Source organism: Ranitomeya variabilis, chromosome 2, assembly GCF_051348905.1.
Source record: "Ranitomeya variabilis isolate aRanVar5 chromosome 2, aRanVar5.hap1, whole genome shotgun sequence".
Lineage (NCBI taxonomy): Eukaryota > Metazoa > Chordata > Amphibia > Anura > Dendrobatidae > Ranitomeya > Ranitomeya variabilis.
The window spans coordinates 314,177,805-314,204,168 of record NC_135233.1 but is presented as its reverse complement, the minus strand read 5'-3'; the positions used below and the strand labels follow the sequence as shown (position 1 = coordinate 314,204,168).

The window sequence follows — 26,364 nt, the reverse complement described above, 5'->3', positions numbered from 1 at the left end:
TCCCACCTATTAGACCTGCATCTATCAGACATTCTTACCATATCCTGTTGATGTGTCTGAGGTGAGAATACCCTTTTAACATTGATTAACAAGATGTTAGAACTAAGCCTGTCAACGCAAAATACCTGTACAACCCAAGAACAGGTGCTCGGTGCACCCTTGGTGTGACCGAACAGTTCAGTTCACCTTCCCACCTACTTGTTTTCTATCCTTCATCCTCCACTTGCTCCTTTTAAAGCAAAACTTGTCAGTCTAGGAAGACAAGGGCAGTGATAGATGGAAAACGAGGTGGGAAACCAAACTGTTTGACCACACCGAGGGAACACCGAACTCATGTGCTTGGTTTGAACAGATATTTTGTGCTGACAGTCCCTTTAAGACTGCTGCAGTAACTTTTGCTTTCCATGTAAATAAGAAGAAATAACAGATCTTTAAAAACATGTTTTGGGGTGAGCGGGGGGTTTGGGACCATTTTTGATGTAGCATCTACTACATTGAAAAGTAAAGTGGTTGTCCACTACTGTTTGATGACCTATCCTTAGGACAGTTCACCAATGTTTCATCAGCAGTGGTCCGACACCCGACACTCCAGCCAATAATCTGTTATCGGTGGTGAGGCCACCAGCAGGAAGTACTCGCTTGTGGAGCTGGACATCTTCTGGTAGTGGTCGCTGCTGGTCCTGCCTATCCGCCTCTTATTGATTTTAATAGGAGGCGGATGTGTACCTCAGCCACTACCAGAAGACGGCCAGCTCTGCAAGCGAGTATTTTCGGTTGGAGTCTGACACCAATAACAGCTGATCGAGGGGGGGGGGGGGGGTGACAGGTGTCGGACCCTGGTCGATCAGATATTGATGACCTATCATAAGGATAGGTCATCAATCAAAAAGTAGTGAACAACCTCTTTAATAGTCGTCTCTCATTTCCCATATGTGTACATGAAATGTCTTGTGAACAAAGTCTCGGGCGGTGCTCACACCAATTTGGCAGTGACAGCCATCGAGGTCTGCTGGAGATCTCTGGTTGTCATGCCAACCCATTGGCGACCCGCGGTCATGTGACCCGGGCGCCGATGGGCGAGATTTCTGGCGCACTTGCTGGACACCCGTGTTTGACAGTGGCATTTAACTAGTTAACAGCCGTGGGTGGATCGCAATTCCACGCGCGGCTGTTAGAGGCACATGTCAGCAGTTCAAAACAGCTGACATGTGCCAGAAAAGATGAGGGCTCCGCGCTGGAGTCCATATAAAAGGGAGGGCGTCCGACAGCGGCGTACTATTACACCTAATGGCGTAAAGAGGTTAAAGGTAACCAGTCACCAGGTATTCCTCATGTATAGTATGGCCAGCATGGTTTAGCCCTCTGCTGCATCATTCTAGTATGGCCTATACATGTCCCCAGTCCACTCTGCAAGGCACAAAAAAGAGCTTTTATTATACTCAGACAGTGCGGTACAGTCCAATAGGGATCCGGCACCTCCTCTCTTCTTACGATCATTGTCTTTCTTCCCTGCTTCATGTGGATGAGGCATCTTACATCACCCACACAGCGTCCCCCATCCTGCACAGGCGCACCTCTATCTGCCCTGCCGAAGGCAGAGCAAACTACTGTAGGGCACATACATCGGGAAAGGCCAAAGAGCGCCGATGACCCACCGGTGCATTACAGTACTGTGCTCTGCCCTCAGCAGAGCAGAGAGAAGTGCGCCTGCGCAGGAGCGCGATGGAGGACACTGTGCGGATGATGTAAGATGCTTCATCTTCATGAAGCAGGGAAAGGGGACAGCGATCGTAATGAGAGGAATCGCCAAATCCAGGTGAGAGATGTCAATCAGACCAAACCACATACAACAGCATCTCACTACATTAGAACATCATCAAATAGTTAATTTATTTCAATACAAAAAGTGAAACTCATATATTATATAGAGTCATTACAAATAGAGTTATCTATTTCACATGTTTATTTCTGTTAATGTTGATGATTATGGCTTACAGCCAATGAAAACCCAAAAGTCATTATCTCAGTAACTTAGAATAATTACCAAAAAACACCTGCAAAGGCTTCCTAAGCGTTTAAAAAGATCCCTTAGTCTGTTTCAGTAGCTCCACAATCATGGGGAAGACTGCTGACTTGACAGATGTCCAGAAGGAAGTCATTGCCACACTCCACAAGGAGGGTGAGCCTCAAACGGTCATTGCTAAAGAAGCTGGCTGTTCACAGAGTGCTGTATCGAAGCATATTAAGGGAAAGTTGAGTGGAAGGAAAAAGTGTGGTAGAAAAAGATGCACAAGCAACCGGGATAACTGCAGCCTTGAAAAAATTCAAAACTTTGTGGGAGATTCACAAGGAGTGGACTGCTGCTGGAGTCATTTCTTCAAGAACCACCACACACAGACGTATGCAGGACATGGGCTACAAGTGTCGCATTCTTTGTGTCAAGCCACTCATGACTAATAGACAATGCCGGAAGCGTCTTACCTGGACCAAGGAGGAAAAGAACTGGACTGTTGCTCAGTGGTCCAAGGTGTTTTTAGGTGAAAGTAAATTTTGCATTTCATTTGGACATCAAGGTCCCAGGGTCTGGAGGAAGAGTGAAGAGGCCACAATCCAAGCTGCCTGAGGTCTAGTGTGAAGTTTCCACAATCAGTGATGGTTCGGGGAGCCATATCATCTGCTGGTGTAGGTCCACTGTGTTTTATCAAGACCAAAGTCAAGGCTGCCGTCTACCAGGAAATTTTAGAGCACTTCATGCTTCCCTCTGCTGACAAGCTTTTTGGAGATGGAAATTTAATTCTCCAGCAGGACTTGGCACCTGTCCACATTGCCAAAAGTACCAATACCTGGTTTACAAACAACAGTATCACTGTGCTTGATTAATACTCCAGTATTGAGTTAATTTACTGAACATACATTTCAATAGGCCAACATTTTGGATTTTAAAATCATTTTTCAAGCTGGTGTTATAATGTCTTCTAATTTACTGAGATAATAACTTTTGGGTTTTCATTGGCTGTAAGCCATAATCATCAACATTAACAGAAATAAACACTTGAAATAGATCACTCTGTTTGTAATGACTCTATTTAATAAGGAAAATAGAAAACATTGGAGTCCGGTTCAAAAGGACTGGATTTTCCTTTTCTTTTTATTTTTCATGACTCATGAGTAAGGCTGCTTAGTGCAGTCGAAACGTGTTGTCTGGGTCATGTCGACCATGTAAATTTATCTTTTGTATGCACTATATTTTCTTTTGAAAAAGAAAAGGAAAATCCAGTCCTGTTGAGCCGGACTCCAATTTTTTTTCTATTTTTCTTGTTGTGAGGCCAGGGCGAGCCGGTGTCTCAGCCCCAGGTGCATAGAGCTATTAGGTGAGCTGCAATCAAGTTTTTATGGCTCTATATAATATGAGTTTCACTTTTTGTATTGAAGAACTGAAAAATCTAACGTTTTGAAGATATTCTAATTTAGTGAGATGCACTTGTAGTTTGTACGTATAATACAAGGTCTTTTTGTGTCTTGCAGAGAGGATTGAGGACATGTGTACTGCATTCTACTATGCTGTAACAGGCTGGAAGATGCTGGCTGTACTTTTATAAGGGGAAATCCTGGGGACAGGTTCACTTTAATGAAATCAACTCTAAGGAGCATAAAAATTAAAGAGATAATCATCTGCAGCCAATTCACAAGCATGCTTCCTTGTGCACTCAGAATATTCAGTAAGGAAACATCAAAATCCATCAAAAATCAAATTTTATTTGTTGTTATTGTGCACAAAGGAAAGAGGGGAAATGGCAACAAGCTCACTAAATTATATAGTGGTCTAGAAAGCCGTGGTTAATCAGAGGTTATGTTTGACTTTAAATGGAATCTGTCAGCAAGATTTTGCCGTGTAATATGTCAGCAGCATGATGTAGGTAAAGTGACCCTGATCCCAGTGATGCATCACTTAGTTTGTTGGGTGCCAAAATTGTGACAGCATCACATTTTTCTATGCTGCAGATCTAGCAGCGGTCAGAAGGTTGAGCCCTTTGTAAACCTGCCTACACCACTGATTAGCAGCTTTCTGTGCACATTGTATAGTGACAAAAAGCTGCTAATGAGTGGTGTGGGTGTGGACTAGGAGGCAGGAGGCAGTTTGTCCTGTAATGATAATCTCCTGCTGATAAAACACTGACTGTATTGGTACAGCAAAACACAGCCTAGTAAGTAAAACACCATTCAAATCAAGGTGTCTTAGAGTATGTGCGCACGTTGCGGATTGGGCCCTGCGGATCCGCAGCAGTTTTCCATGCGGTGTACAGTTCCATGTAAACCTATGAAAAACCAAATCCACAGTGCACATGCTGCGGAAAATACCGCACGGAAACGCTGTGGTTTATTTTTGCCAGCATGTCAATTGTTTGTGCGGATTCCGCAGCATTTTACGCCTATTCCATAATAGGAATCCGCAGGTGTAAAAACGCAGGGGAAATCCATACAAAATCTGCACTAAATCCAGGGTGAATCCGCAGGTAAAAAGCAGGATGTTTTACCTGCGGATTCTGCAAAATCCGTGCCGTGTGCACATAGCCTAACTCTACATCATGCTGCTCTCGAGCATTACGTAGTACAAATCTGCTGACAGATTCCTTTTAAGTCATAAATTTGTTTATGGGGATCACAGGTCAACATTCTTGTGGCTATAGGCTTTACGTCTCCTCATCTCGGCATGCTTAACATGTCACTCTCTGTAAGGAGAAACGATACTTCTTGGAGCCTGGTCAGACCCCTCTCACTCAGCCAAACCAGATCTCCACTTTGCACTGATGAGGGGCAGTACCCCGAAACACAGTGTCTGCAAATTGAGATTTTGGTTTTGTCTTTTATCCTGAGTCATGTGACAAGGCTTGTTAATGGGTCGTCGACATTGACTGTTAGGATTGCTACTTCCTATAGGTGGCACTAGAGTTCTATTCCTCTGTCTCTCTGAAGAGACAATTTGCATAATGTGGAGTTTGGCACATTTAAATACTATAATTTGCAAAAGAAAATGTTTATTGTGTGTGTTAGTTATTATTTTTTTTTTTATCTTATTTAGCACAGTTGCGGAAATGTTTTAGCCACTTCTAAGTAAAGTAAGATTGTGTATGACTTGTTAATTTATTTTTTTCTAGGTAATTTTTGTTGTTGTTGCATGTTAACCCCTTCACGACATGCGCCATACATGTACTGCGCATGTAATGTCCCTCCCTTTGATGTGGTCTGCGCCGCTTAGCCCACATCTTTCCCGGAACATGTCAGCTGTTCCCGGCACATGTCACGATCCACCTGCGGCTGTCAACTAGTTAAATGCCGCTGTCAATCTCTGACAGCAATATTTTACGTTCGCTTCCGGAAAGCGTGCCGGAAATGTTGCCAATCGGTGACCCGTCACATGATCGCGAGTCACCGATGGGTTGGTATGACAACCAGAGGTCTCCAGCAGACCGCTGTGGTTGTCACTGCTGGATTGCTATGAACACCACTCAGTGGACGACGCTCATAGCAAGTGAGCAATTCTGATACAGGCGATCTGATCATCGCCTGTATGTAGCAGAGCCAATCGGATTATGGCAGCTTCTAGTCTCCCATGGAGACTATTTAAGCATGCAAAAAATTTTACCAAATATATTAAAAAAATAAGTATATAAAATTTCAAATCACCCCGCTTTTGCCCCATTCAAAATAAAACAATAAAAAAAATCAAACATACATATATGTGGTATCGCCGCATTCAGAATCGCCTGATCTATCAATATAAAAAATAATTAACCCGATCGTTAAACGGTGTAGCGAAAAAAGAAAAAAAGTTAAAACGACAATTTTTTTTTTTTTTTATTTGGTTGCCGGCATAACTGCATTAAAATGCAATAACGGGTGATCAAAATATTGTATCTGCACCAAAATGGGATCATTAAAAACATCAGCTCGGCACGCAAAAAATAAGCCCTATCAGATTAAGACAAATTATTATTTTTGTTTTTTAAACCAACTTTGGATTATTTTTTTTTGCCTTTTAAGTAAAAAACAACCAAGCGTTGTTTGGTGTTTATGAACTCGTAATGACCTGGAGAATCCTAATGGCAGGTCAGTTTTAGCATTTGGTGATCATGGTAAAAAAAAAAAAAATCCAGAAAAACAGTTGTTGGAATTGCACTTTTTTGCAATTTCACCGCAGATGGAATTTTTTTCCTGTTTTCCAGTACACGATATGTTAAAACCAATGGTTTCATTCAAAAGTACAACTTGTCCCGCAAAAGCAAGCCCTCACGTGGCCATATTATTATTATTTATTATTATAGCGCCATTTATTCCATGGTGCTTTACATGTGAGGAGGGGTATACATAATAAAAACAAGTGCAATAATCTTAAACAATACAAGTCATAACTGGTACAGGAGGAGAGAGGACCCTGCCCGCGAAGGCTCACAATCTACAAGGGATGGGTGAGGATACAGTAAGTGAGGATAGAGCTGGTCATGCAGCAGTTTGGTTGATCGGTGGTTACTGCAGGTTGTAGGCTTGTCGGAAGAGGTGGGTCTTCAGGTTCTTTTTGAAGGTTTCGATGGTAGGTGAGAGTCTGATATGTTGTGGTAGAGAATTCCAAAGTAGGGGTGATACGCGAGAGAAATCTTGTATACGATTGTGGGAAGAGGAGATAAGAGGGGAGTAGAGAAGGAGATCTTGTGAGGATCGGAGGTTGCGTGTAGGTAAGTACCGGGAGACGAGGTCACAGATGTATGGAGGAGATAGGTTGTGGATGGCTTTGTACGTCATGGTTAGAGTTTTGTACTGGAGTCTCTGGGTAATGGGGAGCCAGTGAGGGGATTGACAGAGAGGAGAGGCCAGAGAATAGCGGGGGGGACAGGTGGATTAGTCGGGCAGCAGAGTTTAGAATAGATTGGAGGGGTGCGAGAGTGTTAGAGGGGAGGCCACAGAGCAGGAGGTTACAGTAGTCGAGGCGGGTGATGAGGGCATGGACAAGGGTTTTTGCAGGTTCTTGGTTTAGGAATGTACAGATCCGTGAAATATTTTTGAGTTGAAGGTGGCAGGAAGTGGAAAGGGCTTAGATATGCTGTTTGAAGAAGAGATCAGTGTCGAGGATTACCCCGAGGCAGCGAGCTTGTGGGACTGGGGAGAGTGGGCAGCCGTTTACTGTAATGGATAGGTTTGTTGGGGGGGGGGTCGCGTCAGATGGGGGAAAGATGACGAATTCTGTCTTGTCCATGTTAAGTTTTAGAAATCTAGCGGAGAAGAAGGATGAAATGGCGGATAGACATTGAGGGATTCTGGTTAGTAGGGTGGTGATATCTGGTCCAGAGATGTAGATCTGCGTGTTATCAGCATAGAGATGATACTGAAAACCGTGAGATTCTATGAGCTGTCCCAGGCCAAAGGTGTAAATGGAGAAGAGCAGGGGCCCTAGAACTGAACCTTGCGGGACTCCGACAGATAGGGGGCGAGATGAGGAGGTGGTGTGTGAATGGGAGACGCTGAATGTTTGGTCAGTTAGGTATGACCAGATCCAGGATAGGGCCAAGTTTGTGATGCCGAGGGATGAGAGGGTCTGTAGTAATAGGGAATGGTCCACTGTGTCAATGGCAGAGGACAGGTCCAGGAGGAGGAGGACAGATTAGTGTTGTTTACTCTTGGCGGTTAATAGGTCATTGGTGAGAGGTTATGGAAATTTGTGATAGAGTGTGGATGGGAGTTTGAACTGACTGGGAATGTGGTGAGGAGGACCAGGATTTGGAGAGATATCACCAGCAGTGAGAAGGAGCAGAGAAAGTGTTAGCAGGTGGGAGCAGGAGAGGGCATGAGGTGGCTGTCTGTGCTTGGAGATAGAGGATTGTATGTTGAGGAACATCTCTGAGGAGGAGGTGAGGTGGATGGGTAGGATTGAAGAAGAGATGAACAGTTCCTTACTAGCAGTAGGGATTAGGGGAGTTAGCAGAAAGTGAAGGATTATAGGGGTGAATGTGAAAACAAACAGAAACACTGTTTACAATGACTGTGTCCAATTACCTTCAGTTCCCTTCTGGTTCAGTTCTGGTGGAAAAATAAAAAAGTTATGGCTCTGGGAAAAAGGGTAGCGAAAGACAAACACAAAAACGAAAAAGGGCCAGTGGGTGAAGGGGTTAAATATTGTACCTCTGGTCATACATCTTATTTGGGTGCGTTAAGACTGTCCTTGTGGTGTAGTTGGAGGTATACATTGGTAAGATTTCCATATATATATCCTCCAAAGTGTGGAAAACTGTCTCCTGGACCAGGTGTTTTCGTGGCCTTGACCATGGGGAATAGTGACCTTTTGGATATGTTTGCCATTTTTCTGCAATGTGAATGCTCCCTTATACTTCCACAATACAATTCCTATTGTGTTTCACGTTATCGTATTCTGTCTTTTTCAGGCCTTTGTGAAGGACGTACATGAGGATTCCATAACCGTTACTTTCGAAAATAAGTAAGTAACTGGGTTCATGGCGTCTGTGGCCAGATGAGCCGAGTCCATATATAAACAGCGCTAGCCGTCACAATTGCTAATGGTGGCTTTATACTAGCGGAGCTCTGATTTTTCTTATGAAGTTGAAGCTACCATGATATTTGCTAGTACTTGTAGCGGCAAGCATTGACGTAACTGCCCGGCAAATTATTCTCCTATGCTGTAGCTTTCCGCCACTTTGAACACCAAGTCATGTGTGAAGGATACCCATCAGGCAAGAGGCGCTGCCATAACAGGATGATACTTTCATGTATATACATTAAAAAGATAGCATTGTTTTTGTGTGTATTTTAACAGTGTTCACTGTGCGGTAAAAGTATCCTAATACCTGAATTCTACTGGTTAATATGGTTAAAGTATGTGCACACGGCACCTTTTTTTCAGTCGTATTTAGACTGCAACTCGCCTGAAGTGCCAAAGAAACACCAAAACAATTGAATATGTTCACATCAATGTGAAAACGACTCGCTGTGCACAAGTGCTGTCTTTTGGTTTCAAAAGCCATAAAGCGGTTAAAAAAAAATTACCTGCGGATTGTGACCTTGTCACTGTCAAATCAATAGGTGGATGTGCAGTACCCTGCGGCGGTCACTGAGAAGACAGCCATCTCCGCAAGTGAGCACTTCTGAGTGCCGCCACTGACACCACTAACAGCTGATCTGCAGAGGTTCGGGGTGTCTGACCCCGACAGATCAGACATTGATGACCTATCCTAAAAATAGGTCATCAATTAAAAAAAAAAAAAAAAAGTATTGGACGGTTTCTTTAAATATCACTGGTGTTTACCCAAAAAGTCTTCCTTTAGCAAAAATTATGCTGGTACATCGTTGCATAAAAGATGCCGTGTGCACAGACTCTTATGGTCATGCCAAGTTCATATAGTTTTTTTTTCTCTTTTGTAATCTACTGCTTTTATATTTTTCTGTTGCTGCAGCTGTGTGAGGGTTATTTTTTTTTATTATTTTTTTTTTATAATTGGTACTATATTGAGGTACATACAGTATGACTATGATGTTATGTGTGCAGCAGACGCTCTTCTTGAGCCAAGTTCACACATCCCCACTCAACATTTATAGGGAATCTATCACCCCAAATATTGTATATGATATAAGCCCACCGGCATCAGTGGCTTATCTACAGCATTCTGTAATGCCGTTGATAAGCCCCCGATGTATCCTGAAAGATAAGAAAAACAGGTTATACTATACTCACCCAGGGGCGGTCCTGCTGCGGTCCGATGGGCGTCGCGGTCCGGGTCCAGCACCTCCGATCTTCATACGATGATGTCCTCTTCTTGCCGCGGCTCCGACGCAGGCGTACTTTGTCTGTCCTGTTGAGGGCAGAGCCAAGTACTACAGTGCAAAGGCGCTGGGCCTCTGACCTTTCCCGGTGCCTGCGCACTGCAGTACTTTGCTCTGCCCTCAACAGGACAGATAAAGTACGCCCACACAGGAGCCGCGGCAGGAAGACAAGAAGATGGCGACATCGTATGAAGATAGGATGCGCCGGACCGCGACGTCCATCGGACCAGAACAGAACCGGGACCGCCCCTGGGCGAGAATAATCTAACCTGTTTTTCTTACCTTTCAGGTTACATCTGGGGCTTATCTACAGCATTACAGAATGCTGTAGATAAGCCCCTGATGCCGGTGGCCTTATCTCATATATGATTTTTGGGGTGACAGATTCCCTTTAACATACATGTAGGGTAGATATCTAGGAATGGGCGATATAATTCCATATTTTTTTACATAACACCTGATAACCCTATTATTATACTGCTCATTCAGTTTGGACAAAAAAAAAATCTCAAAGCCAGCAATAGAATAGTCAGATAGTGTCTGGAGCACGCATAGGTCTAGTGTCAGTCTGGAGCACGTGTAGCTCTAGTGTTTGTCTTGGGCACGCGTAGCTCTAGTGTCAGTCTGGAGCACATGTAGGTCTAGTGTCAGTCTGGAGCACGTGTTTGGTCTAGTCAGTCTGGAGCACGTGTTTGGTCTAGTCAGTCTGGAGCACGTGTTTGGTCTAGTCAGTCTGGAGCACGCGTAGCTCTAGTGTCTGTCTTGGGCACGCGTAGCTCTAGTGTTTGTTTTGGGCACGCGTAGCTCTAGTGTCTGTCTTGGGCACGCGTAGCTCTAGTGTCTGTCTGGGGCACGCGTAGCTCTAGTGTTTGTTTTGGGCACGCGTAGCTCTAGTGTCTGTCTGGGGCACGCGTAGCTCTAGTGTCTGTCTGGGTCACGCGTAGCTCTAGGGTCTGTCTGGGTCACGCGTAGCTCTAGTGTCTGTCTGGGGCACGCGTAGCTCTAGTGTCTGTCTGGGGCACGCGTAGGTCTAGTGTCTGTCTGGGGCACGCGTAGGTCTAGTGTCTGTCTGGGGCACGCGTAGGTCTAGTGTCTGTCTGGGGCACGCGTAGGTCTAGTGTCTGTCTTGGGCACGCGTCGGTCTAGTGTTTGTCTGGGGCACGCGTAGCTCTAGTGTTTGTTTTGGGCACGCGTAGCTCTAGTGTCTGTCTGGGGCACGCGTAGCTCTAGGGTCTGTCTGGGGCACGCGTAGCTCTAGGGTCTGTCTGGGGCACGCGTAGCTCTAGGGTCTGTCTGGGGCACGCGTAGCTCTAGGGTCTGTCTGGGGCACGCGTAGCTCTAGGGTCTGTCTGGGGCACGCGTAGCTCTAGGGTCTGTCTGGGGCACGCGTAGCTCTAGGGTCTGTCTGGGGCACGCGTAGCTCTAGTGTCTGTCTGGGGCACGCGTAGCTCTAGGGTCTGTCTGGGGCACGTGTAGGTCTACAGTAGTGTCTGATGTCCACCTCCAGTTCACGCTCCATGTATAATGCAGTGGCACATATTGGTAGCCAGTGCTTCTAAGTAACATAGAGGGGGTACATATGTGGCATGAACAAAACGTGGTGAGTATTGTGGTGGTGGTGGTAGTTGTTTCAGGGAAAGTCCGGCCTGTATATTGTATACATTGCTTGTAGTAACCATCTTGTATATTGGATCACAAAGAGCCATTGTAATGGACTTTTATTTGCAGCTGGCAACCGGAGCGACAGATACCGTTTCATGATGTAAGGTTCCCGCCGCCATCAGGTTACAATAAGGACATAAACGAGAGCGATGAAGTTGAGGTAAGTGGAGCGTCTATTGTATTAGTCGGATGTTGCGTGGCATCTTTTCCATCCCCATCCCTGTGCTGTGTTACTATATCTTTGCGATAATGGATAATGAACTGTTCTTTTTTCCATTTATTCTTTAGTTTTTGAGGGTGAAAGGCGAAGATGATTTCATGGTAGGTTGTGAGGAATGCCAGTTTACAAAACCAAAGCCTACTCTTCTTCCGCAGACAAGGCGTGCGCCGTGTATTGCCGTCTATATTGTGTTTGGCTGTGCGTTCGTTGTGTCTTGTAGTTTCGCTGAAAAGTCGTTGTTTGGGTTGAAGAATCAACGTCTATTTTCCTCAATGTGAATGGACAAGGCCCCTGTATACTGGACCTACCAGTATATGATGGCCCTTATTCTAAAAGTGTGCTCCTCATACGCAGAGCCATGCCTAGAATACGATTTATGCCATGCCCTTATACTTAGGTAGTCCCTTGTATAGTAAGAAAATGTATAGCAGGATTGGGTTATATATTTCTGTTTTATGTGGGAAAATCCTGAAATCTGCATGCCAAATACGAATCTGTCCCCAGTCTATGATACTCCATCTAAGAGCAGCATTATGTAGGGGTAGAGAGTGATTCCAGTGATGTGTCACTTACTGGGCTTCTGTCAGTAGTTTTGAAAAAATCCCTGTTTCATCTGCTGTAGATCTAGCAGTTCTCTGAATGTTGAGCTCTGTATAACCCCGCCCCCACCACTGAATGGCTGCTTTCTGAGTACACTGTGCATAGCCAAAAAGCTGCCAATCAGTAGTGGGGGCGGAGATACACAGAGCTCAGCATTCAGAGAACTGCTAGATCTGCAGCTGATAAAACAGGATTTTTTTTCCTCAAAACTGCAGCAAGCAGCCCAGTAAGTTTCACATGGCTGGAGTCAGGGTCTCTGCTCAGGTTCTATATCATGCTGATCTCAGATGAGGTAGCAACAACCTGGTGACAGGTTTCCTTTAGATATGCTTTTCTGACCCATTGTTACATAATTTAGATGTAATACATTTGTTTCTGACATGGCAAGTTGTAAGCCACCTGTGTTCAGCACCCCATTGAGGACATCTCCAGCAAAATCTGCATGTATAACCCTGCAAGTAGCCACAGTTCTTTGTGAATGCGATTTTACGATTTTGTTTCTTGTGGGGTTTTTCTTGTATTGATATTGTATTTAGGAGGAAGGGTAAGGCTACTTTCACACTAGCGTCGGGCTCGGCCCGTCGCGGTGCGTCGGGCCGAGGTTCCCGACGCTAGCGTTGTCTCCGCCGCACAACGGGGGCAGCGGATGCATTTTTCCAGCGCATCTGCTGCCCCATTGTGAGGTGCGGGGAGGTGGGGGCGGAGTTCCGGCCGCGCATGCGCGGTCGGAAAAAGCGGACCGTCGTGAGCAAAAAACGTTACATGTAGCGTTTTTTGGTCCCGACGGTCCGCCACAACACGGCGCAACCGTCGCACGACGGTTGCGACGTGTGTCAATCCGTCGCAATACGTTGCTTAATGTTAGTCTATGGGGAAAAAACGCATCCTGCAAGCACTTTTGCAGGATGCGTTTTTTCGGCAAAACGACGCATTGTGGCGGATTGCAGTTAACGCTAGTGTGAAAGTAGCCTAACATGTTAATTCTGAGAAGGCTCTCTCATTACTTTTCATTTGCTGAGCTGCATATGTCATGTTTAACCCCTTCATGACCCAGCCTATTTTGACCTTAATGACCTGGCTGTTTTTTGCAATTCTGACCAGTGTCCCTTTATGAGGTAATAACTCAGGAACGCTTCAACGGATCCTAGCGGTTCTGAGACTGTTTTTTCGTGACATATTGGGCTTCATGTTAGTGGTAAATTTAGGTCGATAATTTCTGCGTTTATTTGTGAAAAAAAAAACTGAAATTTGGCGAAAATTTTCGCAATTTTCACATTTTTAATTTTTATTCTGTTAAACCAGAAAGTTATGTGACACAAAATAGTTAATAAATAACATTTCCCACATGTCTACTTTACATCAGCACAATTTTGGAAACAACATTTTTTTTTGCTAGGAAGTTATAAGGGTTAAAATTTGACCAGTGATTTCTCATTTTTACAACAAAATTTACAAAACCATTTTTTTTAAGGAACACCTCACATTTGAAGTCAGTTTGAGGGTTCTATATGGCTGAAAATACCCAAAAGTGACACCATTCTAAAACTGCACCCCTAAAGGTGCTCAAAACCACATTCAAGAAGTTTACTAACCCTTCAGGTGTTTCACAGCAGCAGAAGCAACATGGAAGGAAAAAATGAACATTTAACTTTTTAGTCACAAAAATGATCTTTTAGCAAAATTTTTTTTATTTTCCCAAGGGTAAAAGGAGAAACTGGACCACGAAAGTTGTTGTCCAATTTGTCCTGAGTACGCTGATGCCTCATATGTGGGGGTAAACCACTGTTTGGGCGCACAGCAGGGCTCGGAAGGGAAGGAGCGCCATTTGACTTTTTGAATGAAAAATTGGCTCCAATCTTTAGCGGACACCATGTCGCGTTTGGAGAGCCCCCGTGTGCCTAAACATTGGAGCTCCCCCACAAGTGACCCCATTTTGGAAACTAGATGCCCCAAGGAACTTATCTAGATGCATAGTGAGAACTTTAAACCCCAAGGTGCTTCACAAATTGATCCATAAAAATGAAAAAGTACTTTTTTTTCACAAAAAATTTATTTTAGCCTCAATTTTTTCATTTTCACATGGGCAACATGATAAAATGGATCCTAAAACTTGTTGGGCAATTTCTCCTGAGTGCGCCGATACCTCATATGTGGGGGTAAACCACTGTTTGGGTGTACGGCAAGGCTCAGAAGGGAAGGCGCGCCATTTGACTTTTTGAATGGAAAATTAACTCCAATCGTTAGCGGACACCATGTCGCGTTTGGAGAGCCCAAGTGACCACATTTTGGAAACTAGACCCCCCAAGGAACTTATCTAGATCCATAGTGAGCACTTTAAAACCCCAGGTGCTTCACAGAAGTTTATAACGCAGAGCCGTGAAAATAAAAAAATAATTTTTCTTTCCTCAAAAATGATTTTTTTAGCCCGGAATATTTTATTTTCCCAAGGGTAACCGGAGAAATTGGACCCCAAATGTTGTTGTCCAGTTTGTCCTGAGTACGCTGACACCCCATATATGGGGGTAAACCACTGTTTGGGCGCACGGGAGGGCTCGGAAAGGAAGGCACGCCATTTGACTTTTTGAATGGAAAATTAGCTCCAATCGTTAGCGGACAGCATATCGCGTTTGGAGAGCCCCTGTGTGCCTAAACATTGGAGCTCCCCCACAAGTGACCCCACTTTGGAAACTAGACCTCCCAAGGAACTAATCTAGATGTGTGGTGAGCACTTTGAACCCCCAAGTGCTTCACAGAAGTTTATAACGCAGAGCCATGAAAATAAAAAATAATTTTTATTTTCTCAAAAATAATTTTTTAGCCCAGAATTTTTTAATTTTCCCAAGGGTAACAGGATAAACTTTGACCCCAAAAGTTGTTGTCCAGTTTCTCCTGAGTACGCTGATACCCCATATGTGGGGGTAAACCACTGCTTGGGCACATGCCGGGGCTCGGAAGTGAAGTAGTGACGTTTTGAAATGCAGACTTTGATGGAATGCTCTTCGGGCGTCACGTTGCGTTTGCAGAGCCCCTGATGTGCCTACACAGTAGAAACCCCCCACAAGTGACCCCATTTTGGAAACTAGACCCCCAAAGAAACTTATCTAGATGTGTGGTGTTGCACTTTGAACCCCCAAGTGCTTCACAAAAGTTTATAACGCAGAGCCGTGAAAATAAAAAAATCATTTTTCTTTCCTCAAAAATCATTTTTTAGCCCGGAATTTTTTTATTTTCCCAAGGGTTACAGGAGAAATTGGAACCCAAAACTTGTTGTCCAGTTTCTCCTGAGTAGGCTGGTACCCCATATGTGGGGGTAAACCACTGTTTGGGCACACGTCGGGGCTCGGAAGGGAGAGAGCACCATTTGACTTTTTCAACGCAAGATTGGCTGGAATCAATGGTGGCGCCATGTCGCGTTTGGAGACCCCCTGATGTGCCTAAACAGTGGAAACCCCTCAATTCTAACTCCAACACTAACCCCAACACACCCCTAACCCTAATCACAACCCTAACCCCAACACACCCCTAACCCTAGTCTTAACCCTAATTCCTACCCTAGCCCTAAGGCTATGTGCCCACGTTGCGGATTTGTGTGCGGATTTTTCACACCGTTTTTGAACAATCTGCAGGTAAAACGCACTGTGCTTTACCTGCGGATTTAGCGCGGATTTCCAGTGTTTGTGTGGATTTCACCTGCGGATTCCTATTATGGAGCAGGTGTAAAACGCTGCGGAATCCGCACAAAGATGCGGCGTTTCCGCGCTGTATTTTCCGCACCATGGGCACAGCGGATTTGGTTTTCCATAGGTATACGTGGTACTGTAAACGTGATGGAACTGCTACGAATCCGCAGCGACCAATCCGCTGCGGATCCGCAGCCGAATCCGCATCGTGTGCACATAGCCTAATTCTAACCCTAATTGCAACCCTATTCCTGAGTGCAACCCTATCCCTGAGTGCAACCCTATCCCTGAGTGCAACCCTACCCCTAATGGAAAAACAAAAATAAATATATTTTCTATATTTTATTATTGTCCCTACCTATGGGGGTGATAACCCCCCCCCTTTATTATTTTTTTTATTTTGATCGCTGTGATAGAGCCTATCACAGCGATCAAAATGTACAGGGAACGAATCTGCCGGCTTTTCCAGGACGGCGGCGCCGATGCGAGAAGAACGAGGACACCGGGAGGGACACCTGGACTAGGTAAGTATGGGGGGGTGCGATCGGACAGCGGGGGGGGGGCGGAGGGGAGAGGAAGGCGCTCAGGACAGGACGGAGGGGTAGGGAACACTGACGGCGGCTGCAGATCGCCACCGTCAGTCGGTGGGGGGGCCAGATCGGGGTCTCCAGCCATGGCAGATGCTATTGCAGCAGCGGCCATGGCTGGATTGTAATATTTCACCAATTTTCATAGGTGAAATATTACAGATTGCTCTGATTGGCTGTTTCACTTTCAACAGCCAATCAGAGCGATCGTAGCCACGGGGGTTCGAAGCCACCCCCCCTGGGCTGAAGTACCACTCCCCCTGTCCCTGCAGATCGGGTGAAATTGGAGTTAACCCTTTCACCCGATCTGCAGGGACGCGATCATTCTGTGACACAGCATATGCGTCACAGGTCGGATTGGCGGATTGGCACCGACTTTCATGATGCATACGCTGTGTCACAGGTCGGGAAGGGGTTAAAAGGGCTGTCAAGGTTTAGTACTAAAGTCTGCAGTCACACTGTGTAACTGTCACTCCAGTGCCAGCAACATGACTGGGATGCATGCTCTCGGCCACATTCCGACTAGACGTGCGCGACCTTGCTCGTTTCTCTTGTATTGAGCAAAGCTGTGCATGTCTAGTTGGAATGTGGCTGATACTATGCACGCACTGTGAGGATTCACAAGTCTGCAGTCACAAAAGTGTGACTACATCCTTAAAGTTCACCAGGCTTCTTGGTAGTTATCATTAGGCTGTGTTCACATTGAATTTTCTGAGGCATTCACAAAGGATGAGTTTTTGTTTTTGTTTTGTTTTTTTAAAAGTAAAATCGGCTTTAGTAGAGGCTTTGTTTTGGAGGGTGGAAAGTTTTTAAGGAGTCTTTCTTTTCCTGAAGCAATTTTGGATTTTTTTCAGCCTTATAATTCAACAGCTCCTAGTTTGGAGTGGATTCCAACTGGATCTACTTCAGAGAAATAACGTGCACTTTTTTTTTCCTCCGTCAGATGTTTTTCAAACCTCTTCAGGAAAAAAAAAATGCACTCAAAAACTCATCATGTTAAGAGCAAAGTTGTTTTACAATAGAAATGAGTAGGATGAGCTTTCCAAGAAAAATAAAACATTTTTGAACATTGTCTTGGGGTCTATTCACATTCTGCAGAAATTGAACTGCAGGTGCCGTCTTTAACTCCCCATGTTGTAAACTTATGTTGCTAAATTTTCACTCCTTTCAGTGTATGGGGTGAAATCCTCAGCAAATCCACAAGTAATACATGCAGATTTTATCAAGATCAGTCATATGTAGGCACACCTACAGTGGGTACAGAAAGTATTCAGACCCCTTTACATTTTTCACTCTTTGTTTCATTGCAGCCATTTAGTAAATTCAAAAAAGTTCCTTTTTTTTTCTCATTAATGTTCTCTGCACCCCATCTTGACTGGAATAACACAGAAATGTAGTAATTTTTGCAAATTTATTAAAAAAGAAAAAATGAAATATCACACGGTCATAAGTATTCAGACCCTTTGCTCAGTATTGAGTAGAAGCACCCTTTTGAGCTAGTACAGCTGTGAGTCTTCTTGGGAATGATGCAACAAGTTTTTCACACCTGGATTTGGGGATCCTCTGCCATTCTTCCTTGCAGATCCTCTCCTGTTCTGTCAGGTTGGATGGTGAACGTTGGTGGACAGCCATTTTCAGGTCTCTCCAGAGATGCTCAATTGGGTTTATGTTAGGGTTCTGGCTGGGCCAGTCAAGAATGGTCACAGAGTTGTTCTGAAGCCTTTGTTATTTTATCTGTGTGCTTGGGGTCATTGTCTTGCTGGAAGGTGAACCTTTGGCCAAGTCTTAGGTCCAGAGCACTCTGGAAGAGGTTTTCATCCAGGATATCTCTGTACTTCATGTTTCCTTCAATGACAACCAGTCGTCCTGTCCCAGCAGCCCCATATCATGTTGCTGCCACCACCATGTTTCACTGTTGGGATTGTATTGGGAAGGTGATGGGCAGTGCCTGGTTTTCTCCACACATACCGCTTAGAATTATCATCAAAAAGGTCTATCTTCGTCTCATCAGACCAGAGAATCTTATTTCTCATAGTCTGGGAGTCCTTCATGTGCTTTTAGCAAACTCTATGCGGCTTTCATATGTCTTGCACTGAGTAGAGGTTTCCTTCGGGCCACTCTGCCACAAAGGCCCGACTGGTGGAGGGCTGCAGTGATAGTTGACTTTGTGGAACTTTTTCCCATCTCCCTACTGCATCTCTAGGGCTCAGCTACAGTGATCTTGGGGTTCTTCTTTACCTCTCTCACCAAGGCTCTTCTCCTACGATTGCTCAGTTTGGCTGGTCGGCCAGGTCTAGGAAGACTTCTGGTGGTCCCAAACTTCTTCCATTTAAGGATTACGGAGGCCACTGTGCTCTTAGGAACCTTGAGTACTGCAGAAATTCTTTTGTAACCTTGGCCAGATCTGTGCCTTGCCACAATTCTGTCTCTGAGCTCCTTGGCCAGTTCCTTTGACCTCATGATTCTCATTTGGTCTGACATGCTCTGTGAGCTGTGAGGTCTTATATAGACAGGTGTGTGCCTTTTCAAATCAAGTCCTATCAGTTTAATTAAACACAGCTGGCCTCCAATGAAGGAGTAGAACCATCTCAAGGAGGATGACAAGGAAGGACAGCATATGACTTAAATATGAGTGTCTGAGCAAAGGGTCTGAATACTTAGGACCGTGTGATATTTCAGTTTTTCTTTTTTATTAAATTTGCAAAAATTACTACATTTCTGGGGGTTTTTTTCAGTCAAGATGGGGTGCAGAGTGTACATTAATGAGAAAAAATTAACTTTTTTGAATTTACCAAATGGCTGCAATGAAACAGAGTGAAAAATTTTAAGGGGTCTGAATATTTTCTGTACCCACTGTACAAAGGGTTATTTCCAAAATGACAAGTTTTCCTCAGCCCATAGGAAAGGGGATGACTTGCTGATGGCTGGGGGATTTGTCTTCTGTGTCCTCTAGTGTTTTCGAGATTGAGGCGCTGGAACCCTTGAGAATGGGATTCTGCTGCCCCCTTCTCAATGGAGCGGAGGTTCATTTGGTTGACCTCTGCTCCATTCAATGTCTGTGGGACTGCTGGAGAAAACTGAGCACTGTACTCAACTATTTCCAGCAGTTTTCTACGACAGCCTTATCGAAGGGAGCGGCAAAGTAAGATGCTTCCCATTCCCATATGTCTTTTAATGAATGAGTTGCATTTTACAACTGGCTTGGGCCTGCACCAGAAATGTTACTCCAGCGAGGGGCTAATGTACATCTTTGTCGTAATTTCCGCCACTAATGTGGCTTAAATTTTTGTGAAATTGTCGGGTGGGCTTCGCCCCGGCCCAACCACATCGGCTCTGCCCATCTTACACAAGACTGGCGTAAAAACAACTATAAGTCACAGAAATTCTAGGTGTTTTTTTCCAGAATTTTGTCAAAAACACCGATGAGTTGGGCCCTGTGCTTGGTGAACCTTTGCTAATATATGACATTTATTGCACTGCCTTGGTATATAAAATATGTAACATGGGAACGCATAGGTAACAAAATCAAAGGCTCTCCCCGAAAACGTCAGCAAATATAGACCATGGGGGCCCTATATATTCTGTCAGTAAAGAGATGGAGGCCGATGTGGGCCAGTAACCAGGACATAGTTAGACTTGCCCATAGCAACCAATTAGAATTCACCTTTCATTTTTCAGACTGGTCTTGAAAATGAAAGCTGCAGTGTGATTGGTCTATGGGCCGTAGAATTTTCAGTAGCCATTTGTGGGTGAGGTTAGGTGCGTGTTAATGGTGCAGATTCGTTGTACACTGCTCTACTCTTGTTATTTTTTTATTCAGTTGTGCGTCTTCATATTATTGATATCTAGCGTGTAGTATGTATATAGTGATTTGTGTACCGGGTACGCTCGTAGCTAATCACATCACTGCTTACATTGCTGCCACTGCTTTGGGGGAAAAACATGGAAGACAGGCCCTAGCTGGTTGACATGGCAGAGGGTAGCCTGACAGACCTCATTATAATTCAGCGGGATTTTTTAGCATCTGTCAGAAAACATCTATTTTAGTTGTCATGGGTCCATTGTAAATGGAAATCACAATACCAGTGTGAACAGGGCCTTATAGACACAGCTCTAAAGTGCTTTTCGGATTGCAGGACATGTTTGATGGAAAAGCTACTTTTTCCCTTTCCCCCCTTTTTGTTTTTGTTTTGCACACCCTCAGAAATACAAGGAGGCTATGTCTGTTTTTTCTGTCTCTTAAAAAAAGGTGCGAGACCGTTTTAGAAATAGTTCCCAGATCAAGCAGTGGACACTGCAGATACTGTTTGACAAAAAGTACACCGGAAAGTCTGCGTAATTCAGCTATGTGTTCAGAGCCTTTGTTATGAAATAACATGAAGTGCAGTGAGTTATTGTGGCGCTCGACAATAATCGCATCGAATACTCTGGTTTGTACTCGCGGTACAGTCATCCAAGCTCCCAGTTAGAAATCTAAGAGTACGTTTGTATGCGCACTCATTGTATGGCGTTATATCTGCTGATTGTACTGTATATACTGGGGTACAGTACTGGTCAAATGGTGACCATACCAGTTTGTGCAGTGCTATCTGTGTTCTTCTTATAATGTGCACATTGTAGATTCAGACTGAAGAAGCGCTTGTCAGTAACCAGAATATGTGATAAACCTTGGATTTCTCCAAGCCTTTTCTTCTGATGACAGCTTGACACCTCCTTGACATTCTCTTAAGCAGCTTCATTAGGCAGTCACCCGGAATAACTTCCAATGTACAGGTATGTCATATGAAGAGTTCATTTGTGGAATTACTGACCTTCAAATGAAGTGTGTTGTGCACAGCTCCATACAGTACTGATCTCTAATCCTCAACTGTTCTAAGCCAGGATATGGCAAGAACCACTCAGCTAAGTAAAGTAAATACCAATCCATCATTAGGGCTCATGCACATGCCCTTATTATCGGTCATAGTGTGTTCAGACAAAAGATTGGATCGCACTCAGACCATTGTTATTCTATGGGGCCATTCACATGTCCATTTTTTTATTTTATTTTTTTCCCCCTCGGACAGAGCCGTTCCGAACTCAACCATTCAAATCAGCGAGTACATAGAAACCCCATCGGACTGCACTCGGGATCGCACCTGAGTGCAATCCGATTTCCAGAGACGGACACAATGGAGAAGAAGGAGAAGGTTTTTTCCTTCATCTGAGAGAATTGGAGCACACTCTGATCAGAATTTGATCAGAGTGTCATCTTCGTAATCGACCCGATTTTCACGGATGAGAGAACATGCGCTTGTGTGACCTTAGCCTTACTTTAAGACTTGAAGATCAGTCAATCCGAAAAATTGATAGAACTTTGAAGGTATCTTCAAGTGCAGTCAAGAAAATTATTACTCACTTTTGGTGAAAAGGGCTCTCATGAGGACCTCCCCAGGAAAGGAAGGCCTCTGCTGCAGAGGATAAAGTCATCAGCATTAAAAATCTCAAAAATCACAAATTGACAGCATATAAGATAACAGCCCTCATAAATGATGCAAAGACAACAAGTAGCAGGCACATCTCAGCATCAGCTGTCTGGAGGAGACTGCAAGAAGCTGTTGCTGCAAAGACGCCAGTACTGAGGACCGCAAATAGAAAGATGAGACTAGTTTGAGCCAAGTGACACAAAGACTGAACATAAGATCAGTGGAAATCAGTACAATGACTTGATGAGTCAAAAATGAGATTTTTGGTACAAAACACTATTCATGTGAGACACCAAAAGGGATAGAGGATGGTTTTTACATCTGTGGAACTGGATGTGAAACATGGAGGAGGTGTGATGGGGTGGGGTTGTTTTGCTGGTGAAAGTTTGTGACTAATTCAAGCCACTCTTACCTAGCACTGGTAGTACAGCATTCTGCAATGACTTGCCATCCCATCTGGTTTGCACTTTTTGGGACCATGATTTGTGTTGCAACAGAAGAAGGAGCCATAACACAACTCTGGGCTATATAAAGGGATATGTGACCAAGAACGAGGAGGATGGAGTGCTGTGGCAGATACCATGGCCTCCACAATCATCCACCTCCACCCAATTGCAATGCTTTTGGATAAGTTGAACAATAGAGTGAAGGCAAAGCAGCCAACAAATGCTCAGCTCCTCTGGGAACTCCTTCGTGACTGAGAGAAAGCCATTCTAGGTGTCTATCTGAAAAGATGCTTGAGAGAGAGTCAAGGGTGTGTAAAGTTGTCCTCAGAATAAAGGGAGGTACTTTGAGGAATCTAAGGTTTAACACATAATCAGGTTTGTTTGACGCATGTTTCTATATTCCTTGTTTCTATATTGGTTCCTTCATGACTTTGTTGCCTTCAGTTGTAATCTCCAATGCGCACTTTCCAATAAGAACAAGGAAAGCCATTATGCGAACAGTTGTGTCCAACTTTTTGACTGGTAATGCATGAAGGCTCATTTTCTTGTCGATACTGGTGCGGCCGTGTACATCTGCTATTTGTATTGCTAATAGGATTTACTGAATAATGGACCTAAAATCTTCATGCAGACCTGGTACAGGACAATGCCATTAGGGAAATGACCATAGACAAGAAGTTGTTCCAAGACAGCTGTCAAGGTGCCCATATGCATGAGATGAATGTCGGAGTAACCTGATAATTATGGCAGGACGGAGTAATCTAGTTGAAGGGTGGGGGCATAGTCAAGATTCTTCCCTTACTGCAGATGTTGAGAAAAAGAAGGGTTGGCCATGTTGGTTTGATCATGGGTAATTCTTTTGTTCTGCCTGAGGTATATCTAGGTGACGAGCCTGATGTGCAAGGGTATTGGGGGTGTTGGGAACAGTGGCTATGGGCCAAATAAACGTTCAGCCAACAGCTATAATAAATGCATAGCTGACTCTCGCCACCTTCTACTCCGACGTGGAATATTTAGATTGATATTACCTGGTATTTTACTCTTGCCTCTTGTTGCTCTGGATTCACCATATTTTGGAGCTCCAGTGCCTCTAAGGGTACACAATGCACATGGTATGTCTTAAACTAACCATGGTGGGTCCTCAGCAGAGACATCTGGTCGTAAGATGTCATATACACTTACACCTATCAAACGTCCCTAGACTGGAAGGTTGCTTTAGGCCAAGAGCAAATGTGAACACAGAAAAAGGAGTAAAGCATTTATCCTTTCCCTTATGCTTTGTACTTCCCTAATTTACAGACAAATGCCTCGTTCTGTCTGTTCTGACCATGCAATATGTTGCATAAGTGTAGAGTAAATCCTGTGGAAATCCACAGCAGGGTTTCAGGCTTGGAAAATTTGCAGCATGCCATAAATTTCTCAATTGCTAGTACATTGCCTTGTACTGTACAATAAATGATCATGGCGTTACGTCTCATGTACCGGGCACTATCTGTTACGGAAATGAAATTTCTAAAATTACTGAATAGCTAATAGCACAAAATATAGAAATTACCTTAAAGTGCCTTTTAATAAGCTACCAACCTCTAATGATCTGTGGTGATCCAGCTTGTTGTTGACTGTAATGACGAGGCCTGGTGACCTGTCTTTTTTAAAGATGGTTGCCAGTCATGTGTCTTACAAGTCAGCCTATGTTTGTAATAGCAGTTCTCTTATTTGTATCTACTTTTGTCTCCAGAAAAAGTCTTCAGATTTTTTAGATTAATTTTCTACACTTGAGATGCGATGTATTGAGCAAATAATTTTCCTATGTGTTTTGAGCATTGCTCTTTAATGTAACCTCGATATGTTTTCCAGGTGTATTCCAGAGCAAATGAGAAAGAGCCATGCTGCTGGTGGCTTGCTAAAGTTAGAATGATAAAGGGTGAGGTAGGAATATGTCTACATTTATTTTTTGTCCTATTTTTGCTATAGTTTGTGAACACAGGGAGCTTTGCTCTATTAGCTGGGAAAAACTGCCAAAAAAGAGCTGTCATGTTAAAGTCAGACGTCTTGCATGATTGTTTGTTTTTCATCTTGCCTAGTTCTACGTGATAGAATATGCGGCTTGTGACGCCACCTATAATGAAATTGTCACCATAGAAAGGCTGCGGGCTGTTAACCCAAACAAGGCGGCAACGAAAAACACCTTCCACAAAGTGAAGCTGGACGTTCCCGAGGATTTGCGGCAAATGTAAGTACTGTGTCTTTTTGGACTATAAGACGCATTTTTAGCAAGAAACATATCTTGTTAAAAAGTGGTGTGTCTTAATAATCCAGAGACAGCTTCCTATGAACGAGGAGAACCCTGAGACCGCATCCTTCCCGATCAATGAGAGAACTGCTCTTTCCTCATACCCAATATGATCTATGTGATCGTTGCAGGGCAGGAGAGGAAGCTACCAGGACCTGCACATCATGGCTGCACAGATCCTGCAGTTCCTGACTAACTGAAGGACCTTTCTGGTTATGTGATCATTCACATGCCTGGAAGAAATTTTAAAATGTGGTAATGTATGGAGTGTATTTTTGTGTGTGTGGCTGTGTGTTTGTAGCAAGACTGTATGTGTGTGTGTATGTAGGACAGCCGTGTGTATGAAGCTGAACTGTATGTTTGTGTGTATGTGGCAGAACTGTGTATATATGTAGCAGAGCTGTGTGTATGTAGCATAACTGTGTGTGAAGCTGAGCTTGTTCTGTATTTATCAGAGCTCTGTGTGGATGTATGTATGTAGCAGAGCCATGTGGGTGTGTGTGAGAAGCTGAGCTGTGTGTGTATGTAGAAGGTGTGTGTGTTTTACTATACATGAAGCTGCGTTGTGTATATGTGTGTGCTCCAGAGCGTGTACATAATGTGTGTGTTGTAGAACTACATACGTATAATACACATACTGCAGAGAAATACTCACAGGAGAACTACTATCTCTATTACAATGAGTGCTTTTCATCCCTCCACCTCTTTACATTTTTAGGGAATTTTATTAATGAGTAGAAAATATGTTTTTCCTATTTTTTGCTATTAAAACCTGGAGTGGGTCTTTTAGTAAAGTGTGTTCAAAAGTCAGAACAGTGCAGTATACTAAAATCAGAATTACTTAAAGGGAAATCTGGGGTTAATCTGCAGGTTATTAGCGTTATTAAGCTGCCTGCACTTAACCAACTGCTGCTGGGAGAAAAGAAAGATTTTTGGTACCTTTGAAATCTTTCTTAGAACCTTCATTGGAGGGTACGGGTAACCATGGGTGTATGCTCCTGTTGCTAGGAGGCTGACAGTAGGCAAAAAGAGTTAGCTCCTCCTCAGCAGGGTACACTCACCGACTGGCACAAAGCTCATCAGTTTGTGAAAAAGCAGTAGTCCCATTATAGGCACATAACCGGGAGGTTTATGTCCCCCAATGAAGGCTCCAAGACAGTTTTACATTGAGTACCTAAAGCAGTCCCAAGGGCCGGAAGAGAATATCGTGCTCCAATTGGATCGGACGATGGACAACATCCCCTTGCAGCAACTTTCTACCTAATCCAGCATCAGCTGAGGCGTTGGTATTTACCCTGTAGAATCTTGCGAATGTATGAAGGGCTGGCCAGGTAGTGGCCTTGCAAATCTGGGTTGCAGAGGCCGGGTGGCAAACATTCCAGGATGCCCCCACCACACAGGTTGAGTGAGCCCTCGCTCCCAGAGGGGGTGGTCTGTCCTTAACTTGATAAGCCTCCAGCATAGTCGAGTGGATCCAGCGGGCAATAGTAGACTTAGAGGCAAGGAGTCCCTTACAACTAATAATAATAATAATAATTTTATTTCTATAGTGCCGACATATTGTGCAGCACTTTACATTTTAGAGG

The 26,364-nt window shown here is 44.1% G+C and overlaps 1 protein-coding gene across 4 annotated transcripts in view; it reads left to right on the top strand.

Moving 5' to 3' along the window:
- The window catches only part of FMR1 (fragile X messenger ribonucleoprotein 1), a 73,221-nt gene that overhangs the window by 6,302 nt on the left and 40,555 nt on the right, over window positions 1-26,364 (top strand). For 2 of the 4 annotated variants that reach the window (XM_077285248.1, XM_077285246.1), the window contains exons 2-6: window positions 8,433-8,485; window positions 11,554-11,647; window positions 11,776-11,808; window positions 24,343-24,414; window positions 24,570-24,718. In XM_077285248.1, the coding sequence (XP_077141363.1) occupies window positions 11,806-11,808; window positions 24,343-24,414; window positions 24,570-24,718 (224 nt within the window). In that variant the 5' untranslated portion in view covers window positions 8,433-8,485; window positions 11,554-11,647; window positions 11,776-11,805. The remainder of the gene's footprint in view (window positions 1-8,432; window positions 8,486-11,553; window positions 11,648-11,775; window positions 11,809-24,342; window positions 24,415-24,569; window positions 24,719-26,364) is intronic. The other 2 variants (XM_077285249.1, XM_077285247.1) reach the window with 1 other exon arrangement.